This window comes from Leopardus geoffroyi, chromosome C3 (assembly GCF_018350155.1).
Source record: "Leopardus geoffroyi isolate Oge1 chromosome C3, O.geoffroyi_Oge1_pat1.0, whole genome shotgun sequence".
Taxonomy (NCBI): Eukaryota; Metazoa; Chordata; class Mammalia; order Carnivora; family Felidae; genus Leopardus; species Leopardus geoffroyi.
The window spans coordinates 146848779-146863285 of NC_059338.1; the positions used below are offsets into that span (position 1 = coordinate 146848779).

General features: G+C 40.8%; 1 protein-coding gene across 1 annotated transcript in view; it reads right to left on the reverse strand.

Moving 5' to 3' along the window:
* The window catches only part of RP1 (RP1 axonemal microtubule associated), a 206728-nt gene that overhangs the window by 80397 nt on the left and 111824 nt on the right, over positions 1–14507 (reverse strand). The window contains exons 7-8 of the mRNA XM_045455237.1: positions 9087–9238; positions 5711–5789 (exon numbers count right to left, since the gene is read on the reverse strand). Coding sequence (XP_045311193.1) covers positions 5711–5789; positions 9087–9238 — 231 coding nt within the window. The remainder of the gene's footprint in view (positions 1–5710; positions 5790–9086; positions 9239–14507) is intronic.

Here is a 14507-nt window from a genome sequence, read left to right on the forward strand (position 1 = left end):
AGGGTGCTGGATTTTGTCAAAGGCCTTTTCTGCATCGATTGACAGGATCATATGGTTCTTCTCTTTTTTTTTTTTTGTTAATGTGATGTATCACGTTGATTGATTTGCGAATGTTGAACGCCCTGCATCCCAGGAATGAATCCCACTTGATCATGGTGAATAATTCTTTTTATATGCTGTTGAATTCGATTTGCTAGCATCTTATTGAGAATTTTTGCATCCATATTCATCAGGGATATTGGCCGGTAGTTCTCTTTTTTTACTGGGTCTCTGTCTGGTTTAGGAATCAAAGTAATACGGGCTTCATAGAATGAGTCTGGAAGTTTTCCTTCCCTTTCTATTTCTTGGAATAGCTTGAGAAGGATAGGTATTATCTCTGCTTTAAACGTCTGGTAGAACTCCCCTGGGAAGCCATCTGGTCCTGGACTCTTATTTGTTGGGAGATTTTTGATAACCAATTCAATTTCTTCGCTGGTTATGGGTCTGTTCAAGCTTTCTATTTCCTCCTGATTGAGTTTTGGAAGAGTGTGGGTGTTCAGGAATTTGTCCATTTCTTCCAGGTTGTCCAATTTGTTGGCATATAATTTTTCATAGTATTCCCTGATAATTGTTTGTATCTCTGAGGGATTGGTTGTAATAATTCCATTTTCATTCATGATTTTATCTATTTGGGTCATCTCCCTTTTCTTTTTGAGAAGCCTGGCTAGAGGTTTGTCAATTTTGTTTATTTTTTCAAAAAACCAACTCTTGGTTTCGTTGATCTGCTCTACAGTTTTTTTAGACTCTATATTGTTTATTTCTGCTCTGATCTTTATTATTTCTCTTCTTCTGCTGGGTTTAGGCTGCCTTTGCTGTTCTGCTTCTATTTCCTTTAGGTGTGCTGTTAGATTTTGTATTTGGGATTTTTCTTGTTTCTTGAGATAGGCCTGGATTGCAATGTATTTTCCTCTCAGGACTGCCTTTGCTGCGTCCCAAAGCGTTTGGATTGTTGTATTTTCATTTTCGTTTGTTTCCATATATTTTTTAATTTCTTCTCTAATTGCCTGGTTGACCCACTCATTCTTTAGTAGGGTGTTCTTTAACCTCCATGCTTTTGGAGGTTTTCCAGACTTTTTTCTGTGGTTGATTTCAAGCTTCATAGCATTGTGGTCTGAAAGTATGCATGGTATAATTTCAATTCTGGTAAACTTATGAAGGGCTGTTTTGTGACCCAGTATATGATCTATCTTGGAGAATGTTCCATGTGCACTCAAGAAGAAAGTATATTCTGTTGCTTTGGGATGCAGAGTTCTAAATATATCTGTCAAGTCCATCTGATCCAATGTCTCATTCAGGGCCCTTGTTTCTTTATTGACCGTGTGTCTAGATGATCTATCCATTTCTGTAAGTGGGGTGTTAAAGTCCCCTGCAATTACCACATTCTTATCAATAAGGTTGCTTATGTTTATGAGTAGTTGTTTTATATATATGGGGGCTCCGGTATTCGGCGCATAGACATTTATAATTGTTAGCTCTTCCTGATGGATAGACCCTGTAACTATTATATAATGTCCTTCTTCATCTCTTGTTACAGCCTTTAATTTAAAGTCTAGTTTGTCTGATATAAGTATGGCTACTCCAGCTTTCTTTTGGCTTCCAGTAGCATGATAAATAGTTCTCCATCCCCTCACTCTCAATCTAAAGGTGTCCTCAGGTCTAAAATGAGTCTCTTGTAGACAGCAAATAGATGGGTCTTGTTTTTTTATCCATTCTGATACGCTATGTCTTTTGGTTGGCACATTTAATCCATTTACATTCAGTGTTATTATAGAAAGATACGGGTTTAGAGTCATTGTGATGTGTATGTTTTATGCTTGTAGTGTTGTCTCTGGTACTTTGTCTCACAGGGTCCCCCTTAGGATCTCTTGTAGGGCTGGTTTAGTGGTGACAAATTCCTTCAGTTTTTGTTTGTTTGGGAAGACCTTTATCTCTCCTTCTATTCTAAATGACAGACTTGCTGGATAAAGGATTCTTGGCTGCATATTTTTTCTGTCTAGCACACTGAAAATCTCGTGCCAATTCTTTCTGGCCTGCCAAGTTTCAAAAGAGAGATCAGTCACAAGTCTTATAGGTCTCCCTTTATATGTGAGGGCACGTTTACCCCTTGCTGCTTTCAGAATTTTCTCTTTATCCTTGTATTTTGCCAGTTTCACTATGATATGTCGTGCAGAAGATCGATTCAAGTTACGTCTGAAGGGAGTTCTCTGTGCCTCTTGGATTTCAATGCCTTTTTCCTTCCCCAGTTCGGGGAAGTTCTCAGCTATTATTTCTTCAAGTACCCCTTCAGCACCTTTCCCTCTCTCTTCCTCCTCTGGGATACCAATTATGCGTATATTATTTCTTTTTAGTGTATCGCTTAGTTCTCTAATTTTCCCCTCATACTCCTGGATTTTTTATCTCTCTTTTTCTCAGCTTCCTCTTTTTCCATAACTTTATCTTCTAGTTCACCTATTCTCTCCTCTGCCTCTTCAATCTGAGCCGTGGTGGTTTCCATTTTGTTTTGCATTTCATTTAAAGCGTTTTTCAGCTCCTCGTGACTGTTCCTTAGTCCCTTGATCTCTGTAGCAAGAGATTCTCTGCTGTCCTCTATACTGTTTTCAAGCCCAGCGATTAATTTTATGACTATTATTCTAAATTCACTTTCTGTTATATTATTTAAATCCTTTTTGATCAGCTCATTAGCTGTTGTTATTTCCTAGAGATTCTTCTGAGGGGAATTCTTCCGCTTGGTCATTTTGGATAGTCCCTGGCATGGTGAGGACCTGCAGGGCACTTCCCCTGTGCTGTGGTGTATAACTGGAGTTGGTGGGCGGGGCCGCAGTCCCACCTGATGTCTGCCCCCGGCCCACCGCTGGGGCCACAGTCAGACTGGTGTGTGCCTTCTCTTCCCCTCTCCTAGGGGCGGGATTCACTGTGGGGTGGCGTGGCCCGTCTGGGCTACTTGCACACTGCCAGGCTTGTGATGCTGGGGATCTGGCGTATTAGCTGGGGTGGGTAGGCAAGGTGCACAGGGGCAGGAGGGTCAGGCTTAGCTCGCTTCTCCTTAGGTGATCCACTTCAGGAAGGGCCCTGTGGCAGCGGGAGGGAGTCAGATCCGCTGCCGGAGGTTTGGCTCCGCAGAAGCACAGAGTTGGGTGTTTGTGCGGTGCAAGCAAGTTCCCTGGCAGGAACTGGTTCTCTTTGGGATTTTGGCTGGGGGATGGGCGGGGGAGATGGTGCTGGCGAGCGCCTTTGTTCCCCGCCAAGCTGAGCTCTGTCGTCCGGGGGCTCAGCAGCTCTCCCTCCCTTTGTCCTCCAGCCTTCCCGCTTCAGAGCAGAGCTGTTAACTTATGACCTCCCAGATGCTAAGTCGCGCTTGCTGTCGGAACACAGTCCGTCAGGCCCCTCCGCTTTTGCAAGCCAGCCTCCGGGGCTCTGCTTGGCCGGTGAGCCGCCCCTCCGCCCCGGCTCCCTCCTGCCAGTCCGTGGAGCACGCACTGCCTCTCTGCCCTTCGTACCCTCTTCCGTGGGCCTCTCGTCTGCGCTTGGCTCCGGCGACTCCGTTCTGCTAATCCTTTGGTGGTTTTCTGGGTTATTTGGGCAGGTGTAGGTGGAATCTAAGTGATCAGCAGGACGCGTGGTGAGCCCAGCGTCCTCCTACGCCGCCATCTTCCCTCCTCCCTGAATTGGTATTTAAAATGTGATTCAAATCAAAATATTGGACCAGAAACTACCTCTGAAGACTATCCATCCCAAGATCGGGGTGGTGCTCCTGAACCTTTAACTTTTAAACCGTACAGCTGAAGCATAAAGTTGTTTGTTGTACACAACAAATATTTGGAGTAAGTCTGTTAGTGTTTCTCTACGAAGAACTCTTTGTAAACTTGTTTTGTTATTTAGTGTGGAACCCCTACTTGAACAATTCTGAACTATACAAACTCATGGAGCTTCTGCTCTTAGTGGGTTTCTTACTTTTGTGTGGAATCTCATATACTGCACTGTCCTGTAAGTAAAGATTAAATGCCACACTTTTCTTTAAAAAATAAAAATAAAATTAAGAAATAAAATGTAATTTAAGAAATTCTAGTGACTATCTATTGACAATTCACTGTCAAATATATACTGCTTTGCCATTCATAAACAACCTCACAGAATCCTCACAATAACCATACGAGGTATTCATCTCATTTTACAGAGGATGAAAGGAAACTCAGAGAGGTCAAGTGATTCGCTCAAGATCAAAAAATCAACAAATGACAGGGCCCGAATTCAAATCTATGTTGCTGGCTAACATTCTAATATTCTCTTCATTATGTCACAGCAACGGTATATCGGTTACTTAGATTCCATTTAGATAAACTAAGAAAATCAGAATTTGGAGGAAAAAAAGACAGGACTTTCAACTAGAATTAGGAAGCAAAGTGTTGTCCCAAACTTGTGAGGATTTAAAATCATCTTGCTAGCTCTTGGTAGACTAAAGGGCAGGCATTCCACGTTGGTCACCCTTGTATTTACTACAGAAAGTATTCAGCACAGTACTTTGCACATAGCAGATCCACCAAAAATATTTACAAAATTGGATCAGCTGACATGTAAGTGTTAGCTTGGGCACACGAACACGTCCTATTAACGTCGTTCTAGAGCACAGTCTAACAAATCGGCCTTAGAGCCATCTGACTCCTGGCAGAAGTGTAATGCTACAACACAGTGTTGACTATGGCCTGGGCCCAGATTATAAAATTAGCCATCAACTGAAAGACAATAAACTGCAAAAGATTTGAGTCTTGTCAAAATATAAACAAATACATCCAGGAGAGAAGACAACACTACAGGTAGGTTTTTACTGTCTGAGAACATTAGCCGCATTTTTAATTTATCAATCTTATTCACCGTTCTTTTTGTTTTCACAGACTATATGAATGCAACCTCCTTTGAACCAGCTTTTTCACCTTGCTGATTCTCTCACTAATTATTTAAACACACTTTCAGCATATTCATAAGAAAACTTTGTCTAGACACTTTGAAAATCACGCATTGCTACCTTTTAGTAAAAGAGTTTACCCTCTTATTTGATGCTTTTTAATTTTTGATCCTTTTTGTGGTATGCACACTTTAGTACTCCTATCTTTTGGTAAAGACTCCGTTTGTCTTATGGCTCTCTTTTTTCACAGCAACAGAAAATGTACTTATTGGGAAGATGCAGGTCATCTCACAGAACTGACGGGAAGACGGAGCAAGAAGCATAAGCAAAGTGGCAGCGGAAAACACAGCTGAGAACCTGCCACCGACACAGCCTCCTTAACATGTGACATGAGCCTGCTGGCACTAATGCTGGCACCCCATGGACTGTCACTGCCGGCAGGCACCGCTGCTCGGCCCACAAGTACCATCCCAGAGCTAGAATGCGGCCACATGCCACAGTACGTGAGTCCCACATTCTGCCAACATTCATGCATCACTCCTTCCAGTATTCTAGGCAGAGCATCCACTTGGACAAGCCTATGGCATTAAAAAAAAGGCACACCTACTTAAAATTTAAAGAACATTTGGGTTCAATACTTTAATTTCAGATAGCCAATACTTAAAGATGAATTTATTATAAGTTTCCTACAATTATTATCCAAATTCGTACAGAGTTGTACGTGACTAGAAAGGAATCAAACCTTACATATCTACTAATGTAAGCTCTTACCCGGGCCAAGTCCATCATGGCCTATGACAATCTTATATAGATCCCCAAGATGCACAGCTTCTAGGGAGAAGGTGTCAATCTGTAACAAATCAAAAAAGGATAACTATATCTGGATTATGAGTCTGATTTGTTACAAGATTATAAATTAAGATACACTAAAAATTGTGAAAAGAATCAGGTGCAGTTAGTAAACACACAAATCTAATTTAACTATTTAAAGATAAAACAATATTAATTTGTAGAACCTATCCCCCACCCGTCTTTTTGTTGCCAATATTTCATTAGGAAAACACAAATTTGGGGACTCTCTACAAATACAGGTTTCAAATAATAATAATATAAAAGTAATAATTATAAAATATACTAAAAGTTGCCATTCCTTTGAATACAACCAACTCTTACCTGTCCCAGGATGGAATTTTTTAAGCAATGTTTATGGACCATTGACAAATATAATGTTTCTACAGTGATTTTAGGATATTGATACAAATATTATTGGAAATCTATAACATGTATCTGAAGTCCCCATGGGCTGCTACAATAAAAATTATTCATGTTTGTGCTCTAAAGGTTTACATATTCAGAACATGGACACAAGTAAGGAGTACAGAGTTCTTTTGATAAAATCTAAGATAATTATATATAGGTTAAAATGCAAGAAAAATATATGATGCAGCATATCAGTTGAAAATAACCCAGAAACAAAAAGTAATGTTTTCGTTAGATAGTAAGTTATACATATTGAAATATTTTCACACTAAAATTTTACTTTATCCTTAGAAGTCATTCTCTGAGAAAGTTGTTATCTAACAGTAAACCTCATTTAACATTATAAAAGTAGATTTAAAAATCAGACAATAGGAAATGACTTCACCAAGATGAGGGACTAGAGAAAACCAAGCCCTCCCTCCCCAAGGGAGATACCATTTTAACAATAACAATAACAGAATACTTCTGTGCAAATTCTGGATACCAGATGGGAAGCTTCAGTACCCACTCTAATGCATAATAAAAAAGGGACTCCATCAAGAGGTAGGAAAGTTTATGACTTCTTGCATGCTCAGAGCCTTCCCCTTACTTGGCATAGTGCATTATAACAGGGAGGAAACCTTCCATACCCTGTATCCTCTTGGGACAGAAACAAAAGAGTAGACAAAGCATACAAAACTCTGGCTTCTCTGAGGGCTGCCCAAAGAACTGATTCTCTCTCACTTAACTCAAGTACTAATGGCAGCAGACTTTGGAAGTCAATGAAAACAGAGAAGAGTACTGTGGCATGTCAGAGCTACAGAGGTTGTGAAGTATAGCAGGATGGAGTGCAAGAGAACATGAGCACAGGAGGAGAAAAAGGAGCAAGCAGCCTAGGAAAATTAAGGGTTAAAAACATGTAAACAAGCCCAAAAAAGATACAGTCCAAAAAAGCATGAGAGTCCCTGGAAATTCAGCCAGGCTCATGGGTGAGGGTCTTCCCTTCACAATGCAGTCCATTAAGACTAGGTAAGATAGTTTTTCAAATGCCAAATCTCAAGAAAAGGTCACAGGGCATGTAAAGAGGGAAACATAGCCCAGTCAAAAGAACAAAACAAATTCCAGAAACCAAACAAAGAAATAAAGATCTCTGAAAGTTTTTTTATTTCAAGTTTTTATTTAAATTCTAGATAGTTAACAAATTTTACATACAAGTAAAATCATATGATATTTGTCTTTCTCTGAAAGACTTGTTTCACTTAGCATAATATATTGACAACTCCATCCACGTCATTACAAATGGCAAGATTTCATTCTTTTTGATGGCTGAATAATACTCCATCATATACACATGTCCATCAGTTGATGGATATTTGGTCTCTCTCCATAGTCTGGCTATTGTTGATAATGCTTCCATAAACATTGGGGTGTATATACCCCTTCAGATAAGTACTTTTGTATCCTTTTGGTAAATACCTAATAGTACGATTGCAGAGTACTAAAAATGGTACTTCTATTTTTAAAATTTTCAGAAACCTCCATACTGTTTTCCAGAGTGGCTGCATCAGGTTGCATTCCTACCAACAGTGCAAGATGGTTCCCCTTTCGTCACATTCTTGCCAACATCTGTTGCTTTCTGTGTTGTTAACTGTAGTCATTCTGACAAGTGTGAGGTGGTATCTCATCGTGGTTTTGATTTGTATTTCCCTGATGACGAGCAATGTTGAGCATCTTTGCATGTGTCTATTACCATCTGGATGTCTTCTTTGGAAAAGCATCTGTTTATGTCTTCTGCCTATTTCTTACCTGTATTATTTGTTTTTTGGGTGTCGAGTTTGGTAACTTCTTTACAGATGATGGATACTAACCCTTTATCAGATATGTATTTTGCAAATACCTTCTCCCATTCCGTAGGCTGCCTTTTAGTTTTATTGATTGTTCCCTTCACTGTGTAGAAGCGTTTTACCTTGATGAAGTTCCAATAGTTTGTGTTTGCTTTTGTTTCCCTTGCCTTCGGCGACATGTCTAGTAAGAAGTTGCTCTGGCCGAGGTCAACTGCTGCCTGGATTTTGATAGTTTCCTGTCTCACATTTACGTCTTTCATCAATTTTGAATATATTTTTGTGTATGGTGTAAGACAGTGGTCCAGTTTCATTCTTCTGCATGTTGCTTTCCAGTTCTCCCGGCACCATTGGTTGAAGAGACTGTCTTTCTTCCATCAGATATTCCTTTCTGGTTTGTCGAAGATTAGTTGACCATATAGTTGTGGATCCATTTCTGGGATTTCTATTCTTGCTATTTGCAAATCTTGCCATTTGCAGCAACGTGGATGGAGGTATAGTATATTATACCAAGCAAAACGAGTCAGTCAAAGAAAGACAAATATCATATGATCTCACTCATACACAGAATTAAGAAACAAAACAGATGACTATAGGGGAAGAAAAAAAGAGAGAGAGGAAGGCAAACCATAAGAGACTCTTAACTATAGAGAACAAACAGTGTTGAGGGGAGACTGGTGGGGAGAATGGACTAAATGGAGGATGAGAATTAAGGAGGGCACTTGTTGTGATGAGCACCAATGAATCACTACATTCTACTCCTAAAACTAAAAAGAAAAAAAAATTACTTTATAATTCCAATTATTTGAGATATCTACAGTAGTCAAATTTATAGAAACAGAAATTAGAATGGTGGTTTCCAAGGGCTGAGGGAAAAGATAAATATGGAATTGTTTAAGGAGTACAGAGTTTCAGTTCTACAGGATGAAAACTTTCTGGAGATCTATTGTGCAACAATGTGAATACATTTACTACTAGTGAACTGTGAACTTAAAAACAGTTAAGATGGTAACTTTTATTTATTTTTTACCACATGCAAAAAAAAATTGAAGGACTTTATCACTTACTTGTCCTCTTAAAAAACTGAAGGAGCTCTTTGATCGAAACAGTTGTCTGGATCCTGAATCTCCCTTTTCCCCATAGACAGAAATGTAGACATTTGCTACTGTTCCAGCGTTCCAAAGCTCACCTGTTGCCACGTGCACTTCGTATACTGTCACTGGAACAAAAGAAAAATAAACTTTATATGCCAAGAATTATTCATATGAGAGAAAAATTACTTCCACCTAATCTAGAGTTCAGTTCCAGTTAAAATGCAGTAACACACCGTATGCAGTCCTTCCCACTGAAAACAGCTATAATCTCTTGACAAATGCAAGAAGCAGCCATATGAAGATGCTGAAGAGTAAAACGTAGCAGGAGGATTCAGGAAGAGGACCAGAATTTGATGTACCAAGTGGCAGTATGTTTGTCATTTTTTGTCCTCTGGCATCTCCCATCCTGGACTCAGTTCACCAAAAACCTGGAAATAAGCACTGTAGTTCAGACGAAGAAACCCAGGAGAGCCGTCGTGCTCAGGCTTAACACACAGGAAAGAAAGTTCCTAAGACACAGAGACAGAGATTTTGCACTATTTGATTTTCTCTTTCATTCCCTCATTCTCTCACATGCCAGTGCTTGAGCAAAGCAGCACACAGGAAGCAACACTCTGAGGGAGAACTTTTGCCTGTTCAGAAGATCTGGGCTTCAGCAGAGGGAGGCCAAATTCCACTGCTTTCTTTGCTCTCTGTCCTACCAGTGCATGGCCCTGGACATAGGAAGAGTGCATAAATGCACATCCAAACAGGAAAACTAAAATACCAGCTAACCAACCAAAACTAGAAGCCAGGGAACTTGAAAGTACCAAAGAGCGTCATGGAAGAAAAGCAAACCCCGAAAGCTCTTTATTAACTCTCAGGCTCACACCTAAGCTAAAGATGCATGACCCTGATCCTATCCTCTTCAGGGTCCCAGAGACCTTGGGATCTAAACTAACAGATAAACCTCCACCTAGGACCCAGATTCACCAGTGAATAGCATACATATAGGGCAGATATGAATAGCACTACAAAGGCTTTTAAAACTAAACTGACATTGGAACCACAGCCCACAGATGACAGGTGGAAACTAACCAGGGGGTCAACTGCCTGTCAAGGCAAAAATATAAACATTCTCCATAGGATTTAAACGGCACCCAGGAGGGGCCAAGATGTCAGAGCTGCATGGAAAGTGTTTTTGCCTCTCTCGTCCCTGAAACGCAGCTAGATCAACACCAACTAATCTTGCACACCTAGAAAACTGATTTGAGGATTAACACAACAATCAGCACAACTTGAACCACAGAACTCAGCAGGTACGCAGCATGGAGAAGTGAACTGGGGGAGAGAAAAGCCGCAGAGGGCAGGGAAGTGTTTTTGCTTGCAGAGAGAGGACGGAGACAGGGGGAAGAGTTCAGGAAAAGCATTCCCCCCTTGAAAACAGCTGGAGAGAAAGAGAAAGACTGGAAAGAGCCTCAAGGGACTGAGGAAAAAAGGGAGAAAGGAAAAGGGAGAGGGCTTAAATTCTTAACACTAAGATGCTACAAACAGGGGAATGCAGAGTCTGAAACTCTGCAGCTCGACACCTGCCAGAGCTCCGGTGGGAAGGGGAAATCCCCAGGAGCAGATAGAAAGATCTGATGGGTCCACAGGCCACATGGGGAGAGGCAGTTCCCCTGCTGGAAGGACATTTGGTAGAGGCCGTGTGGCCTCCCCACAGGCAAAAGGGCCCAGCAGACCCCAGAGAACAGCCACGTTCACTGATGTTGGAACAAAGATGTTAAGGGTGAAGCCTGGTGCCAGAAGTGTGTTGTGATTCACCATAACCCCTGGAATGCCGCTGCCATACAACTGCACGAAATTGTTCTGGGGCGGGCTGGTACCTGGCCACGATCTCTGCACATCTGCAGCACAGTCACCCAAACATTCCTGGAGGCGGGCCACACACAGCCATTGCTCAGCAAGACCCTCCCTCAGGGGGTCTGAGTGGGTCAAAGCTTCAGGGTCCTCAGAAGTGAGGGGTTTGGAAACACAGCCCCACTGAGACATAACTCAGGAGAGAGGTGCCACCTGGCAGGCTGAGTAGATCACAGACTGTGTAGAAGCAGGGAGTGGACCCAAGCTAGAGACAAAGGAGAGATGCTTGACTGCCTGTCGGCGAAAGCACAGAGTTTTGATACTGGAGACTGGGTAGCTGGGTAATGGCCATTTTCACCCCTTCTACCCATGCGCATACACGCCTACACAGGCCATAACAATCCATCAGGAAACTAAGCAGCACCTTTTAGTGGAGAACGGAGCTATTACACCAAGCCCCGCCCAACAGGGCCAGGCATGCTCTAGAAGAACACCACAAGTCGCTCTGCCTGCATAGTTTACAGACTATAAAGAGCTTCATTGTTTGACTTATAAGGGAAGTTTGATGTAATTTCATTCATATTTCATTCTGTTCGCTGGTTCATCTATTCAGTTTTTCTTTTTCATTTGTTTTTTATTCTTAAATACAGAAAGAAAGAATTTATTTTTATTTTCCGTTTTTACAAAGAAGATTTTCTTTAATTTTTTTCTACTACAGTTTTTACTTCTTAATTATTTATTTATTTTTAATGTTTATTAATGAGATGGGGCGCCTGGGTGGCTCAGTCGGTTAAGCGTCCGACTTCAGCTCAGGTCATGATCTCGCCATCCGTGGGTTTGGGCCCCGCGTCGGGCTCTGTGCTGACAGCTCAGAGCCCCGGAGCCTGCTTCGGATTCTGTGTTTCCCTCTCTCTCTGCCCCTCCCCCACTCACACTCTGTCTGTCTCTGAAAAATGAATAAACCTTAAAAAAAAAATTTACAAGAGACAGAGCACAAGCAGGGAAGGGGCAGAGAGAGGGAGACAAAGAATTTGAAGCAGGCTCCAGGCTCTGAGCTGTCAGCACAGAGCCCGATGCAGGGCTCAAACTCAGGAACTACGAGATCATGACCTGACCTGAAGTCAGATGCTTAACCAACTGAGTCACCCAGGCGCCCCTTTATTTGTTAAATTTTTCAAATTCTATTTTATTTTTATCACTTCATTTTATTCTATTTTCCTATATTCATTTCTTTAAATTTTCAAACTATTTTTTCTTTTCTTTCCCTTTTCTCTCTATTCTATCAAACTTCTTTCAACAACCAGACCAAAACCCACCTAAGATCTTGCATCCTTTATTTGATTTTTTTGTTTTTAATTTTTTAATTTTTATATTTTTATTGTATTATTTTTTTCTTCCTCCAAACTGATGAAATGAAGGAATACACCCCAAAAGAAAAAACAGCCAGAGACTTAACACAGATACAAGCAAGATATCTTCACCAGAATTTAGAATCATGATAATAAAAATAATAGCTGGGGCTTGAAAAAAATCATATAATCCCTTTCTGAGGAGATAAAAGAAGTAAAATCTAGTCAGGATGAAGTTAAAAAACACTACAAATGAGATGCAATCTCGAATGGCTGCCATGGCAGCAAGGATGGCTGACACAGAGTAGTAAGTCAGCAACATAGAGAACAAATTTATGGAAAATAATGAAGCAGAAAAAAAGAGGGAGACTAAGGCAAAAGAGCATGATATAAGAATTAGAGAACTCAGTGACTCATTAAAAATGAGTAACATCTGGGGCGCCTGGGTGGCGCAGTCGGTTGAGCGGCCGACTTCAGCCAGGTCACGATCTCGCGGTCCGTGAGTTCAAGCCCCGCGTCAGGCTCTGGGCTGATGGCTCAGAGCCTGGAGCCTGTTTCCGATTCTGTGTCTCCCTCTCTCTCTGCCCCTCCCCCGTTCATGCTCTGTCTCTCGCTGTCCCAAAAATAAAAAAAAAAAAAAAAAAATGAGTAACATCCAAGTCATAGGGTCCCAGAAGATGAAGAGAGAGAAAAGGGAATAGAAGGTTTATGTGAGCAAATCATAGCAGAAAACTTTCCTAACCTGGGGAAAGGCACAGACATCAAAATCCAGGAAGCACAGAGAACTCCCATTAGATTCAACAAAAGCAACCATCAACAAAGCATATCACAGTCAAATTCATAAAATACTCAGGCAAGGAGAGAATCATGAAAGCAGCAAGGAAAAAACAGCCCTTAACCTACAAGGGAAGACAGATAAGGTTTGCAACAGACATATCCATAGAAACTTGGCCAGCCAGAAAGGAGTGGCAGGATATATTCAATGTGCTGAATCGGAAAAATATGCAGCCAAGAATTCTTTATCCAGCAAGGCTGTCATTCAAAATAGAAGGAGAGATTTAAACTTTCCCAGACAAAAACTAAAGGAGTTCATGACCACTTACCAGCCCTGCAAGAAATTTTAAGGGGGACTCTCTGAGGGAAGAAAACACGAAAAAAAACAAAACAAAAAAGACCAAAAGCAAGACTAGAAAGGACCAGGGAATGCCACAAGAAACCAACCCTACAAGCAATATAATGGTAATAAATTCACATCTTTCAGTACTCACTCTAAATGTCAATGGACTAAACATTCCCATCAAAAGACACAGGGTAAATGAATGGATAAGAAAACAAGATCCATCTATATGCTGTTTATAAGAGACATAAAGACACCTTGAGATTGAAAGTAAGGGGATGAAGAACCATCTATCATGCTAATGGTCGCCAAAAGAAAGCTGGAGTAGCCATACTTATATCAGACAATCTAGATTTTATACTAAAGACAGTAACAGGAGATGAAGAAGGGCATTAGATCATAATTAAGGGGTCTACCCACCAAGAAGATCTAACAATTGTTAGTACATTAAAAGAATTATTCATAATGATCAAGTGGGATTTATACCTGGGATGCAGGGCTGGTTCAATATTCACAAAACAATCAATGTAATACATCACATCAATAAAGGAAAGGACAAGAACCATGTGATCCTCTCAATAGACACAGAGAAAGCATTTGACAAAATACAGCATCCTTTCTTAATAAAAACCTTCAAGAAAGTAGGGACAGAAGGATCATACCTCAAGATCATAAAAGCCATATTTGAAAGACCCACCACTAATACCATCCTCAATGGAGAAAAACTGAGAGCTTTCCCACTAAAGTCAGGAACACGACAGGGATGTCCACTTTCACCGCTGTTATTCAACATAGTACTGCCAATCCTAGCCTCAGCAATCAGACAACACAATTGGCAAGGAGGAAGTCAAACTCACTCTTCGTAGATGACATGATACTCTATATGGAAAACCCAAAAGATTCCACCAAAAACCTCCTAGAACAGATCCATGAATTCAGCAAAGTTGCAGGATATAAAATCAATGCACAGAAATCAGTTGCATTCCTATACACCAATAATGAAACAACAGAAAGAGAAATCAAGGAATTGATCCCATTTACAATTACACCAAAAACCATAAAATACCTAGGAATAAACCTAACCAAAGA